Here is an 18,940-nt window from a genome sequence, read left to right on the forward strand (position 1 = left end):
GAAGCATCCTGGGCCTCCATAACACCTCAGCAGTGCCACAGGCTGATCGCCTCCATGCCACGCCGCATTGAAGCATTTCTGCAAAAGGATTCCCGACCAAGTATTGAGTGCATAACTGAACATAATTATTTGAAGGTTGACTTTTTTTGTATTATGGAATTTTGGGTTTTCATGAGCTGTATGCCAAAATCATCAGTATTAAAACAATAAAAGACCTGAAATATTTCAGTTGGTGTGCAATGAATCTAAAATATATGAAAGTTTAATTTTTATCATTACATTATGGAAAATAATGAACTTTTATCACATATGCTATTTTTTTGAGAAGGACCTATATATATATATATATATATATATATATATATATATATATATATATATATATATATATATATATATATATATAGGTCCTTCTCAAAAAAATAGCATATGTGATAAAAGTTCATATATATATATATATATATATATATATATATATATATAAACACACACACACACACACACACACAAAGGTACCGCTGTAGAATCGAAAACGGCTCTGTAGACTATCAAAAAAAAGTTTCATTTAATTTATCTATTGAGATTATATTTAATAACAAACAGCTTTTTTAACATGTAAGCCTATACATGTATTCAATGCACTATTACAGTGTTACAGTCATGTAAAACATAGAAAACAAATTTGGTTTGGAGCCAGAGCCAGAGCATTTCATTTTATACTAGCTATATATTGCTATTTAGAACTTCCTCAATAATAGTAATAATATGTGTATAAAATATTATTTTCATTATTTTATCCAATTTCTGTTGAAATAAATAAACATTTCGCTTAGGCAAAAGAGGATATATTAACAGCGCCCCCTATGGAGCTCACATTACTTCTCCGTGACCGCACGGGGCGTTACCTCAACTCAACAACAACACAACTTCCGGCCGATCCTCACGGACAAGAACCAGATAGCCTTCCCCTTTCAGAGATTATTGCAGGTTTAGTTATTAACAGGGGAACAATAATAAAGATTGGTTTCACGGTACGTCTCGGTAGCAAGTTCTATTGTGGATAAATCATTGCACTGCGGATTCTGTCTTCCAGAAGGTATGATTGTGATGATGTATTCAGTCATTCATGTACTGTCAGCTCACGTGAACGCGAGTACAGAATGTGTTATTGGGCGTATTTAAATGTTAATCATCGGGCTGAATGTTCTTGTAATGGCAGGGTGAGTATGAGCGAGGGCGAAGTGTTTCATGAGAAACAGAGACTGGAGCTGTGCGCCATCCATGCCTTGAACAACGTGCTTCAGGAGAGAGTTTTCACCAAGGAGACAGCAGATGACATCTGCAAGCGGTGAGCGGCACTGCGCTTTACATCATTTAAAGTCACCATGAAATCAAAATGTACAATTATTGTTTTTTATGGAGTATATATATATATATATATATATATATATATATATATATATATATATATATATATATATATATATATATATATATATAAACCCACCTTTTTTAGAAGAGCTTTTGGTTGATGTAATTTGTTACTTTTTAATTTTTCTGTTTTATTATATATATATATATATATATATATATATATATATATATATATATATATATATATATATAAACCCACCTTTTTTAGAAGAGCTTTTGGTTGATGTAATTTGTTACTTTTTAATTTTTCTGTTTTATTATATATATATATATATATATATATATATATATATATATATATATATATATGGAAAAAATTAAGAGACCATTTTTTCATAAATCTGCATCTCTACAATGTCTGTTGAATTCCAGGTGGTGATTAGGTGATCACCTGAACCAAATCTTATTTAATAAGGAAAAAACTTGTGTGGTAATCAGTATCCTCTTGCAGTAGGACCTGCTGGATGGCAAAACAGTGCTAGTAGTACCTCAAAAGTAATTGGAATAATAATACAAAAAAAAACTATTGACCATGCAAAAAAAGTAGAAAAGGAAAGTTTTGAGTGAGGAAAAGAAGGGTTCAATTCTGGGTTTACTGGCAGAAGGATACAGTGAGTGTCGGGTTGCTTCCGTCCTTAAAATTTTAAAGATGGTCGTTCATAAGAACAAGGTTAAGCAGCAGACATTGGGGAAAACATAGCTACAGGCTGGCAGAGGGCGAAACCGATTCTCCACTGTAGGATATCAACCGTAGGATGACATCAAGTGACATACAAAAAGAATAAGAAAAAAGGCAGCTGGGGTGAAGTGCACGGCGAGGATGGTTCAAAAGAGGCCCCTAAGGGAAGGGTTGAAGTCTTGCAAAGCTAGAAAAAAGCCCTTGATCAATGAGAAGCAAAGAAGAGCCAGGCTGAGGTTTGCAAGAGACCATAATGATTGGACTGTAGAGGACTGGAGTAAGGTCATCTTCTCTGATGAGTCCAATTTTCAGCTTTGTCCAACACCTGGTCATCTAATGGTTAGACGGAGACCTGGAGAGGCCTACAAACCACAGTGTCTCGCACCCACTGTGAAATTTGGTGGAGGATCGGTGATGATCTGGGTGTGCTTCATCAAGGCTGGAATTGGGCAGATTTGTCTTTGTGAAGGACGCATGAATCAAACCTTGTACAAGGTTGTCCTGGAAGAAAACATGCTTCCTTCTCCTCTGATAATGTTCCCCAACTCTGAGGACTGTTTTTTCAAGCAGGACAATGCTCCATGCCACACAGCCAGATCAATCAAGGTGTTTGATGGAGGAGGACGACCAGATCAAGACCCTGTCATGGTCTGCCCAATCTCCAGACCCGAACCCCATTAAAAACCTCTGGAATGTGATCAAGAGGAAGATGGATGGTCACAAGCCATCAAAAAAATCCAAGCTGGGTGAATTTTTGCACCAGGAGTGGCATAAAGTCACCCAACACCAATGTGAAAGACTGGTGGAGAGCATGCCAAGACGCATGAAAGCTGTGATTCAAAATCAGGGTTATTCCACCAAATATTAATTTCTGAACTCTTCCTAAGGTAAAACATTACTATTGTGTTGTTTAAAAATTAATATGAACTTATTTTCTTTCCATTATTTGAGGTCTGACAACACTGCATCTTTTTTGTTATTTTGACCAGTTGTCGCTTTTTTGGCAAATAAATGCTCTAAATTACAATATTTTTATTTGGAATTTGGGAAAAATGTTGTCAGTATGTTAATTATTTTACCCAAACACTTACCTATAAATAGTAAAACCAGAGAAACTGATCATTTTTAAACTTTGAAATAATTTCTGATTAATTTTTTCCAGATATACAATGAGGAAAATAAGTATTTGAACACCCTGCTATTTTGCAAGTTCTCCTACTTAGAAATCATGGAGGGGTCTGAAATTGTCATAGAAGGTGCATGTCCACTGTGAAAGACATAATCTAAAAAAAATCACAATGTATGATTTTTTTTTTGTAACTATTTATTTGCATGATATAGCTGCAAATAAGTATTTGAACACCTGAGAAAGTCAATGTTAATATTTGGTTCAGTAGCCTATGTTTGCAATTACAGAGGTCAAACCTTTCCTGTAGTTCTTCACCAGGTTTGCACACACTGCAGGAGGGATTTTGGCCCACTCTTCCACACATATCTTCTCTAGATCAGTCAGGTTCCTGGCCTGTCACTGAGAAACACGGAGTTTGAGCTTGCTCCAAAGAATCTCTATAGGGTGTAGGTCTGGAGACTGACTAGGCCACGCCAGAACCTTGATATGCTTCTTACAGAGACACTCCTTGGTTATCCTGGATGTGTGCTTCAGGTCATTATCATGTTGGAAGACCCAGCCTCAACCCATCTTCAATGCTTTAACTGAGGGAAGGAGGTTGTTCCCCAAAATCTCGCAATACATGGCCCCGGTCATCCTCTCCTTAATACAGTACAGTCGCCCTGTCCCATATGCAGAAAAACACCCCCAAAAGCATGATGCTACCACCTCCATGCCTCACAGTAGGGATGGTGTTCTCGGGATGGTACTCATCATTCTTCTTCCTCCAAACACATTTAGTGTAATTATGACCAAAAAGTTCTATTTTGGTCTCATCTGACCACATGACTTTCTCCAATGACTCCTCTGGATCATCCAAATGGTCATTGGCAAACTTAAAGGACAACTCCGGTGAATTTTTAAGTTCGTCTTGATCGTTATATCTTTGTGAGTACAGTCTACAGAAAAAAAAACGAACCAGATTGGTGCTTGCAACGTGGAGTTATTACAGTTAATGCCCAGAGCCCCCCCCCCTCAGCTAAAACGGCAGCTTTTGGGGGCATAACGTAAAGGGTGTCTTTGTGCCTCTTAACAGACACAAAATGCAATTAAAATGTGTGTCCAACATGAACAGGTCCCTCACATGACAACGAGATGCGTTTAGCCATTGTTTAAATTCACCTGTTTTAGACGGCTAGCTGTATCTCGCACTGAAGTCCCGTATGTGGGGACTCAGCGGTAGCCGTAAAAAAGGCAGTCCAGTTAGGAAGAGCATTGTGTGTGTAAAGCACGATTATTTTAAATTACTACACATCTTTCCTCAAGGCGGGTGTGCCCAAATGGAAGGATAAATAAAGTTTACATTACCTCCACAGTGGTTGCACCCGTCTTTAACCACGGAATGGCATTTTTCTTCAACCGGCCCGGCTGTGTTGTGTCTGTGTAAGTTAGTTTATTGCTAAAATGCAGCCTACTGCTTTCTCTACTAGAGAGAGCTCGCGTGTATATGATTGACAGATTGTACATGTTTAGGCAAAACGCAGAGACAGGTCTAACTGCAGAACCCTGATACGTCACTCACAACAGTCTGAGGACGACAACAGCGCCATGCCACAGTCTCATGCCGGAAGTGGGCGGAGCTGATTTATCTTCATATACATTGCTCCATTTGGAGCGTTTCAAGCCCAAAGTTTAACCGATGTTAATAATGTCAAGTATTTTATAAGTTCTAATTAAAGATAGATAGAGAGCTGATAGATAGGCTAGATAGATATACTCACTCATAGTTAAATCATATAAATACGTTTTAAAATAAACAATACTGGATCACAATACAAAATAAAATAATTTACGTGAAAAAAAAATATTTATAAAAAAACATTGTAACGTTTTTAAAGTAAAAAGTTGCTATTTATATTATTTGTTATTTTTATTTATAGTATGTCTTAAACAACGCTTAACACACTAAAAATGAAAACAAAGATTGAACATTTATTTTTATGACAATATATTTTTTCTCAAGCATCTCAGAATAAACCTTTTTCATAGTACATAATATACATTACACAATTCTACACTGTAATGCATGATTCAAGCTGATTTAGATTAATCAAACCCCAAAACATACAAAACATTTTAATTTGATAAAATGTCCCCTTAAAAATCCCCTAAAGTAGCAAAGGCATCATATAGATGTGGTTTGCTTTAAAAAAATACACAATCAGACCAAGGGGAATAAACTGGAATAAAAGTTGAAAGTTATTGCACAGCAGGTACATGACAAATTAAATCTAAAATAAATGTAACCTCTATAAACATTCACAGAAATCATGGCTCTTCCACTAAACCTTTGAAATTTTTTGGTTGTTCCACAGTCTTACAACTGCAGTGCAGAGGTCTTCTGTGATCCGTGGCTCCTTCATGAAAAGGGTACAAAAAATAGGATGAAATGTTGGAAGTGTTTTAACAATATCGTGTGTTGAAGTAAGGATGTAGCATGTATAATAAAGTTGTGGAATTCAGCTTTTCTCATAAATCATATCCTGTCACAATCAAATTAATGAACCATTTTCAGTTCAAAATGTATACAGAAATCAAAGGCAAGCACTTCATAGGGCTTCTCACACTGAGCTTATCGTCATTCTAAACACACTTTTAACTTCGGGTAAAGTAACATTTCACTCTTATATTTACATGCTTTGGACAGTCACTGTACCACTGCATTCTATATAAATAATAAATTCAGCATTGAAGAAGGAAAACATCAAATGCAAACAGAAAACTCAATTGCAGCGAAGAAGAGACCATTTAAATCTTTTTTATGAGAGTGGAAACTGTTGCAAAATGTCTTGCATTGATGTACATGAAGTAAAGCTGAGCCTCTCCAAATCATAATGCCTCTATAAATTAGAAAAAAAAAATCCACGTAAAACACTGGTCAGATAAAAGCAAATAAAAAAATACAGCATCAACAACAAAGTCAAATCACAAACAATATGTTACTTAAAGCAAGACCATTTCAACAGACGTGATAGACATCGTAAAACCCATTAGAAAAAAAAATAGAGCCACGTTCTGTATAAAGTGTTAATACAACAACGATGGATCAAATGCACAACACATAGAAACTTGATAGATTAAAACCACAACACAAAACAGCTGTTTACCGTGTTCTCTGCTTCCGCCATGCCGATTGTTTAGTTTTCGTAAACTCCGCCCACTTCCGCATGAGACTGTGGCGTGGCGCTGTTGTCCGCAGGTGGTTATTATTGGAGTATACGTGTTCTTTTCACAGAAAAGCTCTGTTTGGGGGATTTAAATGACTGAAATCTGGCAACTGCACGAACACTCTTCATTCTCTCAGGCAAAACCAAAACCAGTGATTTTAAACTAGTCTTTTTTGTCAACGATATTGCATGTTTATATAACATTAGTCACAATATAGGCTATGGAGTGACCCTGACTTACTCTGAAATACAAGCATGCAAAAACATCATATTTAAGTTATCAAAATATAAATATATTGTCAAATGACTATCGTTTTAACTTATATGGTGGAAAAGGTGACGTTTGCTAGAAGGATTGAGTAAACGATCTGTAAGCAACATATCTACAATTGTATTTTGTAAAATAATATTAACCTTTGTCATTAGACACACTATTTAGTTTTGTATGGTACTTGGAGTTTCCTATTGTTACTGTACTAGCGTCTTGCGTTATCAAGACAATGCTGTCTCTCTAAGAAACTTTCAATGTAATCAGAAGTTGTTTAAACAGTCAATAAGTGGATAAAATCGCTACTTACTGCTTGCAGGAATACAGTTGTAATTGCCCCTTTCTTCAGTTTAAGACGCTGAGGGAAGCTTACTTGAAATGGGCCGAGCCAATGAATGATCTTGAATTAAATTGTTGTGATATCCGATTATAAACATGACTGTTGACATTTTTTATCTGTGGGATGGGTAGAAAAGTCCTCACATCCCCTGCACAGCCTGGAACATGACGTGTGTCCATGAGAGTTGCCGTTTTTCAATCTCCCAGTGTCGTTTATGTACATGTCCCGATGATTTGGCTCCGTCAGTTCCACCTGACAATAAACATGTTTGGACAGATGCAAATGTTGGGGGCGTGCATATAAATGATCCCCAATGATTGCGTCACTGTTGGGTTTATGTTGAGAATCACTTATTTTTCTGTGGTGTTTTTCGTGCATGAGATTTACATATGAAGTAGGAGGCAATGGTGTTTGAGACTCACAGTATGTGATGTCCATGTACTGAACTCTTATTATTTCACTATGGCAATGTTAATTCAATTTTTCATTCTAGGACACCTTTAAAGCGAAATGTCCAAGGATATAAGACAAGAAGTGCTTGAGTTTGTTGCCCAGCACTATTTGTTAGAGCTGTGAGAGGTTACTCTTAGTAAAAGTTGCTCTTTCGCTGTAAATCGATGCGTATGGCCATCTGAAAAAGCTAGTTATTATAGTTAAAACATTTTTAAACATGGATATTTTCTTACAAAAACACCTAGTTTCACTTCAGAAGTACTTTATTAAGGATTTTAGAATAAGCCTTTATGTATTGCTTTTATGATGGATGGATGCACTTTTTTGGGGTTCAAAATTCTCACGTCCCATTCACTAACATAGCTGGGAAGAGCCAGAATATATTTTAATATGACTCCGATTGTGTTTGTCTGAAAGAAAGTCATACACCTAGGATGGGTTTAGGGGGGAGTAAATCATTGGATTATTTTAATTTTTGGGTGAACTATCCCTTTAATTTCTCTTCTCAGTCTTGTGCTATGTTCTCAAAGTCAAAGTTGTCTGATTTGTTTCTTGCAGACTTGCCCCGCAATGTGTGATGAACCCACACCGCTCCGTGTTAGGCACAGGAAACTATGATGTCAATGTCATCATGGCAGCTTTGCAGAGTCGGGGGCTTGCTGCAGTTTGGTGGGACAAACGCAAGTGAGTGTGACTTTGTTAGTCATGAGCTTCATGATGATCATAAAATGGGCATTAACCTTTCTCCACTTCTGTCACACGCTGTAGGTCAGTACAGAATTTGTGCCTGGACAAAATTCAAGGCTTCATTTTGAATGTCCCATCAAGGGTGTCCCTGGGATTTGTGTCTCTCCCCCTGAGACGCAGACACTGGCTGGCAGTACGGGAGGTCAACGAACAGTTCTATAACCTAGACTCTAAATTAAAGGGGCCTGCCTGTATAGGCGGAGAAACCGAACTCAGGTGAGACTTTTAAGAAATAGTTTTCTACAGCTTTGAAAATTACTAAATAAAATAAAAAGTACAAACTTATTGATAGATTTCTGCATGAAGACATTAGCACATATATTTTACACCTACCAGGTGTGTACTAGGAGTGTGCATTGGCACTGCCTTCACGATTCGATTCAATTACGATTCACCAGGTAACGATTCGATTCGATTCGATTCTACGATGCATTGTGATGCATCAAAATTCTACTGCACACAAAGCAAATTTTTCATCAGTCATGAGGCAATACAAGCAGATATTAAACAACAGATTGTATTGGCTGCTATGTATCTCCTGTATCTTTGACATAAAACTTTGACATAAAAGTTATTAAATAAAATAAAATGTAATTAAATAAAATGCAATTAACTCTTAAATGCATGACTGTTTCACCAAACATTCTTACATATTCAGGTCGTTAGCGACCCGGATCTATATTTAACATGGATAGACCTCTACCGGTCGTGATAATATATAAAACTCCTGATTTTAGAGTAACAGCTACAGAAGAATAAAATAAAACCTATTTCGTTACCTTTTGGAGCTTGGAAGGATTCAGTTTGAGCAGATGTTTAATACCATCATCATATGACCTCGTCAGAGCTCGTTTTACCAGTATATTCTCCAAACTCATTTTCAATGTCTTCAAAATCAATATTTTGATCACTGATAGCTTCTTGACCACATCCATCATCAGTGACAGTGACACTAACATATGATTGTGTTTAGTACTTGCTCTCTGAAGTAAATCACTGAGTCATTTCAAGTTTTGCAGATTATAATTATTGTTTCGTTTTCTGTCAGAGGTAACTTTGAGTGAAACGTCACTTCATCATTGGGTATCAGACATTGCCACCTTGTGGAATAAAGGTGAATTGCGCCGTATTTCGTCATTATAGATTAATTTATTATTGTGCAAAAAATATATACGTACAATCCTACACACCTCGGGTCGTTAGCGCGTTTTTAATAACCCGTCTATCGCGGTCATCTCCCTCCATCTTCCTTGTTGTTGTTGTTATACTCCCGGAACCGGAAGTATTTGAACCTTCACAACTTTATCGTCCGCCAGAAAATAAACAGTGATATAATCGATTATGGCACTTTGCCGCATCGATGCTGAATCGTTCATGCCCCGCCGAATCGATTATTGTTGACACCCCTAGTGTGTACACAATATAAACTGAGTAAATAAGACCCTGTTTGCACCTGTTGTTAAGATGCTTTGTGGTTGATCACAAGTGGATGAAGCTTAAAGATCCCGTTCTTCGCGTGTTTTCAAAGCTTTGATTATGTTTACAGTGTGCAATATAACATGAGTTCATGTTTCGTGTTTCAATTTACTTATCTGTACAGCGCTGTTTCCTCTGTCCTAAAAACGGCCTGATGATTTCCTTGTTCTATGATGTCCCTCCTTCAAAAAAACATAACGAGTTCTGATTGGGCCAGCGCTTCCCGTGTTGTGATTGGACAGCAGCTTAGCGCACTTTGCCCGGAAAGGTCCCGCCTCTTACCATAACGAGGAGATGCAAGCGCTGAATGCGCGCTCTTTTCCACGTGGGAGAGCAACAAGACCACGCCCCCTATTGTGCGTGTACTTGTGGGCAGAGGGTTAGTCAACAAACGGTTCTAGTGACGTCATTACAGAGGGAAGTGCAGGGCTGTAGTCCAAACCAGCTGTCCGCTGTAGGCTTTGAAAGGGAACTTCTATTAAATAAAATATCTCGCTTGGCATTGAACTTTGAGCTTTATCATTTTACAGGTATTATTTATGCTCTAACAGCAACATTTAACACTAACTAAAGTTTAAAAGGTGGAATCGTGAAGAACGGGACCTTTAATACAGGTGTATACAGGGTCTGAAACGTTTTGAGCTTGTCCACTTTTGACCACTTCCAGAGGTAGTCGAAAGCACATTATTCAACTGGATTCCTTTCGAAGTGTAGTTCGTAATTTCTTAGTGCTCATGTGGTCAAATGTGTTCAAACAGCCACAAATGGGAAGTGTGTTAGCCAGACGGAATTTAAACTTTGTTGGCTGGAGACCCAAGTTTGGTTTGAAGAAGAAAAAACATACCAAGCACAATGTTCCCTCACCCTTCCTGATTTCTAACACACACTCGGTATGGGTTTGCGGATGTCAGAGCAGAAACAAAAGCTGATGTTTTTCTGTTGTCACAGCATTCATATGTAAATTGAGCGAGCTTATTTTGTCCATTAGCTCGAAAGATCTGAAAAAACATACATTTATCTGCTCATAGACCCTCCCCTTAAAGAAATCAGAACAGAAGTGGTTGAATCTGGACAAAAGCGAAATGTCCGAGGATATGAGAGAAGAGGGGCTTGAGTTTGTTGCCCAGCCCTATTTGTAAGAGCCGCGAGGTTATTCTTAGTAAAAGTTACTCTTTCACTGTAAATCAATGTGTACGACCATCTGCCCAAAGCTAGTTATTATAGTTAATACATTTTTAAACACGGCTATTTTCTTACAAAAACATAATTTTGCTTCAGAAAAGCCTTTATTACCCTCCTGGAGCCTTATGGATTACTTTTATGATGGATGGAGGCACTTTTTTGGGGGCTTCAAATTCTCACTTCCCATTCACTCCCATTATAAAGCTGGGAAGAGCCAGGATATATTTTAATATAACTCTGACTGTGTGTGTCTGAAAGAAAAATGTCATATACACCTAGGATGGCTTGAGGGTGAGTAAATCATGGGATCATTTTCATTTCTGGGTGAACTATACCTTTAATGTCTTTTCTTAGTCTTGCATCATGCCAGGTGTAAACCTAAGACCCATGTTTTTCCAGATGTCACTGTAATCAGTGCATTGTTGCCCTGACACAATTATAATGACACAGAACAGCTAATTCAATAAGAAAAAGAACAGGACTATAAGGACAGGTGCTTGGAAATATCACAGGATACAAGCAGAAGCTGGATCACATGGTCTCTTGGACCCCATTTACCGCTGTGATCGCATCATCTAAAGCCACACCAAGCCTTTTGAGTGTCGTTGTATTGTTGTTATTGTCATCTAAAAATATAACAAACATTTCTGTTAATTGAAATAAAGCTGAAATTAAAATAAAATGAAATATAAATATGAGATGAAAAACTAAAACTGTAATATAATTACATTAAAATTATTTAGAAAAATTTAAATAAAACAAAAATCACTAAACAGCCGAATAACTCAAATTAAAACTCAAATGAAAAAGAAATAAAAGCTCATTTAAAATATTAATAATTATAAATTATACTAAAATAACACTGGTATAAAACTGTTAAATCAGATTCAGATGGTAACTTATGAGTTTGTCTTTTTTTAAATCATTAAAACGACTGGATCAAATGAGTCATTTGTGAATTGGACTGCAAACTGTTGCGCTGAATGTTTTTCATTCACTAAAAAAACTCGCTCATAAGAGCCATTTGTTCATAAATGATGTACAGAATGAAAAATATGTATATTTACCCCGCCTTACTTTATAGACCCCTATAAGTACAAACTGAAATGCCTCACTGCTTAAGTGATTTTATAGATATCATTATTAGAAATGTACCCTTTTAAACAGATTTTGAGGCTGGTAGAAACTTGTATGCATTCATTAACTAATGAATCCCAATCAATTTTGATCTTTGTTTTTATTGATTTTTCCTCCCAGGTCATTTCTCATTGAACAGCTTTCTCAGGATGTTGCGGAGATGCTGCTTGTGGTTCAAAAGGAAGTAGACGACGACGGGACATGGCTGAAACCAGACGATGCCAGGAAGTGATTTAACCGAACATTCTCTCACTCAGTGCGCCGTAATCGTGAAAGAAACACTGGAGCGCCGAAAAGCTTTATGGAGAGCAACACTACAGGAAGATGGCAGATTCATTCACAGACACTCACACACAAAAGGACGTCCGAGAGAAGGATCTAGTGTTTTCTCATATGAAGGAGCTGTTTATCTGCAGTCACACTGGCTGTGTGCCTGTGGGGAGACGCTACTATAGCTGTGCCAGCCACGTCACTCTTCTCTCTTCTCTCTTCTCTCTTCTCTCTCCTCTCTCCTCTCTCTCTCTCTCTCTCTCTCTCTCAGGAACTACCATCTCTCACTTTATCTTTATCTATGCACTCCACTGCTGAAGTAGATCAAAGATTTGTCTTTGTTACAACTATGCACAGAAAGATCATTCATTGCCTTTTAGACGTCGTTGTACATCTTACTATGCATAAACAAAGGAGATAAGAGATTGTAGCTCTATCTCACGCTCACGTCCTTTACTCTTTCAAGCTCTATTGCAAACTGCCTCATTTACATGACTCAGTGAAAACCAACGAATGGAGTGAAATTGAATACGTTTGATTTTTGTTATTTATTTGAATTTGATTGAATTTCTACTTTGACCTTTTGCTCATGTAGTGCTTGTAGGTAGGTAGCAAAATGAAAGTGCGGTTTGAAATTGTTATTACAGCTACATACACTTCCATTTTGTCTGAGCTGTTGCTTTTGTCTGATTACTAATGTTTGTTGATTAATGTTGGTTCCGTCATCCGAGCTGGATTTTAATGTCATATAAATGATATTTAATCAAGTCAATGATTCAGTCCGTTGAATTTCACAGAAAGGATCACATTATAAGTGCAGGGTCTGAATTTAACCACAGTTTAGGGCAAATAGGCCATAAAAAGTCCCTAAAATTTAATATGAATTAAACATGAAAATAACATAACATTTGATGAATTTCTTTTTATTCTGTTTTTCCCCCTTATAACTATCAGGTATTGCTGTTGAATGGAAATTATGAAGTGATTTTATTGAAAAGAATCACTGTACACACGGAATGTGAAGAAAACACTCAAAACATAATCTGTATAATCTAACACAGGGACTGGATGACAGTTTATATAATATTGTAGTAAATTAGCCTTTCTTTTTATATTTTCATATATATATATATATTTATATTTATTATAATTATATCTATATATATTTATAATTATAATTATATCTATATATATTTATACACACACACACACACATATATATATATATATATATATATATATATATATATATATATATATATATAAATGTATAATCTAATTTATAATAATATAAAAATTATTTAATTCACTTTTTTTTAATTTTAAGAATGTATTATAGCACTGTATTTATAATATCTTTTATGTTGCTTTTAAACTAATTAGATTTATTTAATGTTATAGGTAACAGCTGTAATTGATTTCAATTAATTTATTCAGCTGGACATAAAGGGACATGCTGTTTTTAATATGGCTTAATATTTAAATATGATTTAATATAATAAGAAGGTAACACTTTACAATAAGGTTTCATTTGTTAACATTAACTAACAATGAACAATACTTTTACAGCATTTAATATTAAGATCAAAATGTACTAATATATTTTTAAGATTAGGTAATGCACTGTTAAAGTAACACTTTTAATAACTAACATTAACGATGGATAAGAAATGCTGTAAGAATATATTGCTCATGGCTAGTTTATAACAAATGAGACCTTATAATAAAGTGTTACCAATAAATAAAATATTTTGTGAATTAATTGTGTAATATTATGTTAATTAATATTATGACTGAGAATATTGCCCTGAACATATTGTTTTATTTCCGACCCACTGTAATAACCCAGTATATGTTTATATAGCGGGATGGTTGTAGTGCTTTGCACACACACACACACACACACACACAGACACACACACAAAATGAAGACATTCCACTTTTGTTACTCTATTTTTATTTCATTTATATTAGACTCTGTAGTGAAAAAGGATGCCATTCAAAAGGAGCATTAAACAATAGAAACCCATTTTTTAAGGATTAACAACAGGTTGATAGCCAAGAGAAGGGACCAATGCAATGTCATGTATAGTATGTACTGAACATGTCATGACACACACAGACACGAATGGTGTTTGCAAGATGTCCTGATGATTATTGCTGCTTACATTGTGGCCATTGCATTGCAATTGGCAAAACGCAATTATATTGCTCAGAGCCAGCAGAGGAAACAAACACTAGCCCTCAACAATGTTTTACAGGTGTTTTTTTTTTTGATCATCAAAATGCATTAACAATCAAACGTTTATACAGTGAATATATATATTCATATATTTATATTATATAAATAAATAATAATATAGTATCAGAGGGTATACAAGGTAATACAGAATTGCCACTTATAAAATAGGGTCTTGTCAAATAGTAAAAAAAAAAAAAAAACTGAAAAAAGAAGAAAGGTGAAGAGAAAACTGCATAATCATACAAAGAAATTGTGCCATCGCCACTATGCATCTGTGACTACATATAACAATATAAAACCTCCAAAATAAAGTGGTTATACATTTAAAAATAGACCACTACTGTAACGTCAATACCATCTTGTTTCCACCAGCTATATGTACAGCATGACACTAGAGGGAGAGGAAGTGATAGGATTGTACGACTAAATGAAGCAGATGGCTTTATCTGTCACTCACTTTGTAAGTCTGTTACACCCATAAGACTCAATGGTACTGACGTTACACACAGATATTTAACATCTAGAGTTTTAAATTAGTCTCTCGTCTCATAAAGTGTCCATCCATATGAAAACTAAACCTTGCTATATATCTTTCTTTTGTTCTTTTTTTTACTATACAGAAAAATAATTAGTGCGAGTAGAGGTTTCTTGAATGGGCGGGGTTGGGGTGTGATTGACTGCTGCCGTAGCCAGTCAGCATGCTGGGAGAGTACTGTACTTTCAGAGAACCAGAGAGCATTGAGGTCGTCAGAAGAGGAGCCAGATCCACAAGTGGAGGAGCACAAAGGAAGAAAAGAAAAGTTATTAAGTTTATTTAAATTAAAAGGTGCATATAACAATTGTATTTATCCTGCAGTTGTTTTATCACAATTACATTTAAACCCTTCACTATGCCCCGCCCCTTTAGTTAATGCTGCTTCTAAACTGATAAAAAAAAATCTATAAACTATTCAATTACTCTTCAGTAACACATTACTGTTCAAAAGTTTGGGGTCAGTAAGATTTGATTAATTTGTTTTATTAATAAGAAATTAATAATTTTATTCAGCAAGGATGCATTTAATTTATTAAAGGGTTCTATTTCTTCACGTCTGTGTCATTCTCCTACACAGTTTCCGTTGTCCAGTTCCTGTGTCAACATCACACATGTGTCGTGGAGCTTACGTGAGCAGCACCGGCCAATGGTAAGCCGGCCTTCTGGTGTATCTCTTGACGCAACTCGGAAACACTGTACATTAACATCAACAGCGTAGGAGAATGACAAAGACATCAAGAGATTGTTGAATGAAGTTATTCTTGTTTGCTTTTTGCACATAAAAAGTATTCTCATCGCTTCCTAAAATTAAGGTTGACCTCGTAGTCTCATGGACTATTTAACGATGTCTTCACTACCTTTCTGGGCCTTGGAAGTGTTAATTAAATTGCTGTCTAGGGAGGGGACAGAGAGCTCTCGGATTTCATCAAAAAGATCTTCATTTGTTTTCTGAAGATGAACGAAGTCTTATGGGTTTAGAATGACAAGAAAGCGAGTGATTAATGACAGAATTTTCATTTTGGGGTGAACTATCCCTTTAAAATGAACATTAAAGACATTTATAATGTTACAAAATATTTCTGTTTCAAATAAACAGTTCTTTTTAACTTTCTATTCATCTAAAAATCTTCAAAAAAGTTTCCACAAAAATATAAAGCACTGTTTTCAACTGTGATGATAATAATAAATGTTACACTATCAGAAAACCGGTACATTGCTGTTACTGGGGCGGTACCCTGAAGTACAAAACTGAAAAGGTACTAATATGTACCTTTAAGGTACTAATTTGCGCTCTTAAAGTACTGAAATGTACCTTTTAAGGTACTAATATGCACATTTAGGGGTTAGCAAGGTACAAAGAAGTACCTTTTCACTATTGTACTTTAGGGTACCGCCCAAGTGACAGCACTGTACCTTTTTTTCTGCGAGTGTACTTGAGGACCAAATCAGCATATTATCAGAATGATTTCTGAAGGATCATGTGACACTGAAGACTGGAGTAATGATGCTGAAGATTCAGCTTTTCCATGACAGGAATTAAAAACACTATAAATAAAAATATATTTAAATAGAAAACAATCATTTTTAAAATTGTAGTAATATTTCACAATATTGCTGTTTTAACTGTATTATTGATTAAACCAATGCATATTTGGTGAGCATAAGAGACTTCTTTAAAAAAAACAACATTAAAATATCTTATCAACCCCAAACTTTTGAACGGTACGTTCCATAAAAGACACAGAGCTTTTATAAGATTATATTTAAAATGAGCAAAAGCTTGTCTGATAATAAGGACATAATAAGGCGGGGCTTAGCGAAAAGTCATTCGGTCTGATCTGTCTGTCTGTTTGAATCTTAACGCCATGAATCATGAGAATGCCACAGATCGCAGTGATGTCACAAAGACAAGGGGACTCACAGAGGGGGGTGGGGACTGCCTGTCACTCAAAGGCAGGTTCTCATAACCAGGGTTGCCATTGGAGGAAACGTTTGGAGTCCTGCATAGAGAAAGAGAGAGGTGCAGAGAGGAACGAGGTGAAGGGGACAATGGAGAGGAAAGGAAGCAGACATTAAAGAGACGGAAGAGTGACATGCCACACCAAGGAACACAGAGCAGGGAAGGACGAGAGCCAGGATCCAGGGTGGAAACAGGAAAAGAGAAAAGGTGGAAGAGAGTTAGAGAGATGTGACATTTTCACTTTAAGAGCCTTTAGATCTTTTTCTAAAAGAATCGAATAGGCCAGAGAAGGATATTTAAAAAAAGAAGTGAATCTAAAATATATCAATATAAATTAATTTCATTTTAAAGCACATGGAAATGTGAATGAAATGGTGTTCGTGTCAGATCTAATGTTATGAAAACAGTAAATAGGATTTTTTTTTCAAAATAACTGAAAGAGAGAGAAACAGGGAATGTAATAAAGCAGGGAGAAAGAAACTGCAAGGCAGATTGCAATAGATTGCAAAAGAGTGATGTACTTTGGACAGCATGATGTTTTGACAGCGGACAGAAATATCAGAGGGGGCGGGACTTTACCTATATTGTGCATCGTCTCTGATTGGTGGACCTAAGTCTGTCTTGCAATGACGGACAGACCAATAGACAGACACACAGACAGACAGACCTCTGGACTCATGTCTGTTTTTGGGCTAGACTGTGACATATACACCTGTCTGTGTGTCTGTCTGTGTGTGTGCTCCATCTAACACCTACCTGTCTACCTGTCTGTGTGTGACTGGAGCTTTATGTGTTTGTCTGCCTGCATGACACCTGTTTCTATATTTTTATGCATGTATGCCTATATATATGTATATTTTATAGTGCACAGGTTATTCATAAAACAACCTAGATGCGTAGCTGCTCAAGCAAGGGACTAATATGTGAGTTTCTAATACCTAGTAATATATGGAAGACTAAAAGTGCCACTTAAAATAATCAATTTATTAATTAAAAAATATATACATATTTAAAAGTGTTTGTTTAATCCAAAAGTTTGGGATTGGTAAGTCTGTTATGCTCACCAAATATCAATAATACAATAAAAACAGTAACATTGTAAAATATTATTATCATTTAAATTAAGTGTTTTCTATTTGAATACATTTTGAATGTAATTTATTGCTGTGATGGCAAAGCTGAATTATCAGCAGTGGTTTCTTCATTCTTCAGTGTCCTGTGATCTTTCAGAAATCATTCTAATATGCTGATTTAGTTCTCAAGAAACATTTATGATTATTATTAATGCTGAAAGCAGTTGTGCTGTGTGCATTTGTGGAGGCTATGATATATATTTTTCAGGTCTCGTTAATGAATTACATTATACATTTTCTTTTAATTTTGATCAATTTAATGCATTCTTGCTGAGTAGAATACAACAGTAGCATAGTGACAAATATTAAATCATTTTTTAAGGGTTAGTTTACCCAAAAATGAAATTGATGTCATTAATGACTCACCCTAATGTTGTTCCACACCCGTAAGACCTCCGTTCATCAACACAGTTTAAGATATTTTATATTTAGTCTGAGAGCGTATCCAAATGTATACACACTATACTGTCCATGTCCAGAAAGGTAATAAAACATCATCAAGGTAGTCCATATGTGACATCAATTAGGTAATTAGAATATCTTGAATCTCTCTTGATTCATGATTCGGATCACCACTGTCACGTGATTTTAGCAGTTTGACACACGATCTGAATCATGAGTCAATACGCTGATTCATAACCATTTGAATTTTTATTTGAGGATTGAAAACAAACGCGGAAGAGAAGACAATGCTGAATAAAGTCGTAGTTTTTGTTATTTTTGGACCAAAATGTATTTTCGATGCTTCA

At 35.8% G+C, this 18,940-nt stretch overlaps 2 protein-coding genes across 3 annotated transcripts in view; one reads left to right on the top strand and one right to left on the bottom strand.

The window, feature by feature from the left end:
- Window positions 1–910: 910 nt before the first annotated feature.
- josd2 (Josephin domain containing 2) lies at window positions 911–13,228 on the top strand. The gene is made up of 5 exons (XM_067449708.1): window positions 911–1,096; window positions 1,220–1,348; window positions 8,068–8,193; window positions 8,278–8,472; window positions 12,172–13,228. Exons 2-5 carry the CDS (start codon window positions 1,227–1,229, stop codon window positions 12,281–12,283), a joined length of 555 nt encoding a protein of 184 aa, XP_067305809.1. The 5' UTR covers window positions 911–1,096; window positions 1,220–1,226; the 3' UTR covers window positions 12,284–13,228.
- Window positions 13,229–14,267: 1,039 nt separating this feature from the next.
- Window positions 14,268–18,940, bottom strand: part of ttyh1 (tweety family member 1) — a 30,242-nt gene continuing 25,569 nt past the window's right edge. The window contains exons 14-15 of one of the 2 annotated variants that reach the window (XM_067448988.1): window positions 17,020–17,098; window positions 14,268–15,275 (exon numbers count right to left, since the gene is read on the bottom strand). In XM_067448988.1, the coding sequence (XP_067305089.1) occupies window positions 15,192–15,275; window positions 17,020–17,098 (163 nt within the window). In that variant the 3' untranslated portion in view covers window positions 14,268–15,191. The remainder of the gene's footprint in view (window positions 15,276–17,019; window positions 17,099–18,940) is intronic. The other variant, XM_067448989.1, reaches the window with a different exon arrangement.

This window comes from Pseudorasbora parva, chromosome 7 (genome assembly GCF_024679245.1).
Source record: "Pseudorasbora parva isolate DD20220531a chromosome 7, ASM2467924v1, whole genome shotgun sequence".
NCBI classification, from domain to species: domain Eukaryota; kingdom Metazoa; phylum Chordata; class Actinopteri; order Cypriniformes; family Gobionidae; genus Pseudorasbora; species Pseudorasbora parva.

Bases quoted from the DNA above. Each gene is read 5' to 3' on its own strand.
- josd2 (XM_067449708.1), top strand. From the start codon at position 1,227: ATGAGCGAGGGCGAAGTGTTTCATGAGAAACAGAGACTGGAGCTGTGC. The intron at 1,349-8,067 runs GTGAGCGGCACT...TGTTTCTTGCAG, and splicing joins GCAGATGACATCTGCAAGCG to ACTTGCCCCGCAATGTGTGA. The intron at 8,194-8,277 runs GTGAGTGTGACT...CACACGCTGTAG, and splicing joins GTTTGGTGGGACAAACGCAA to GTCAGTACAGAATTTGTGCC.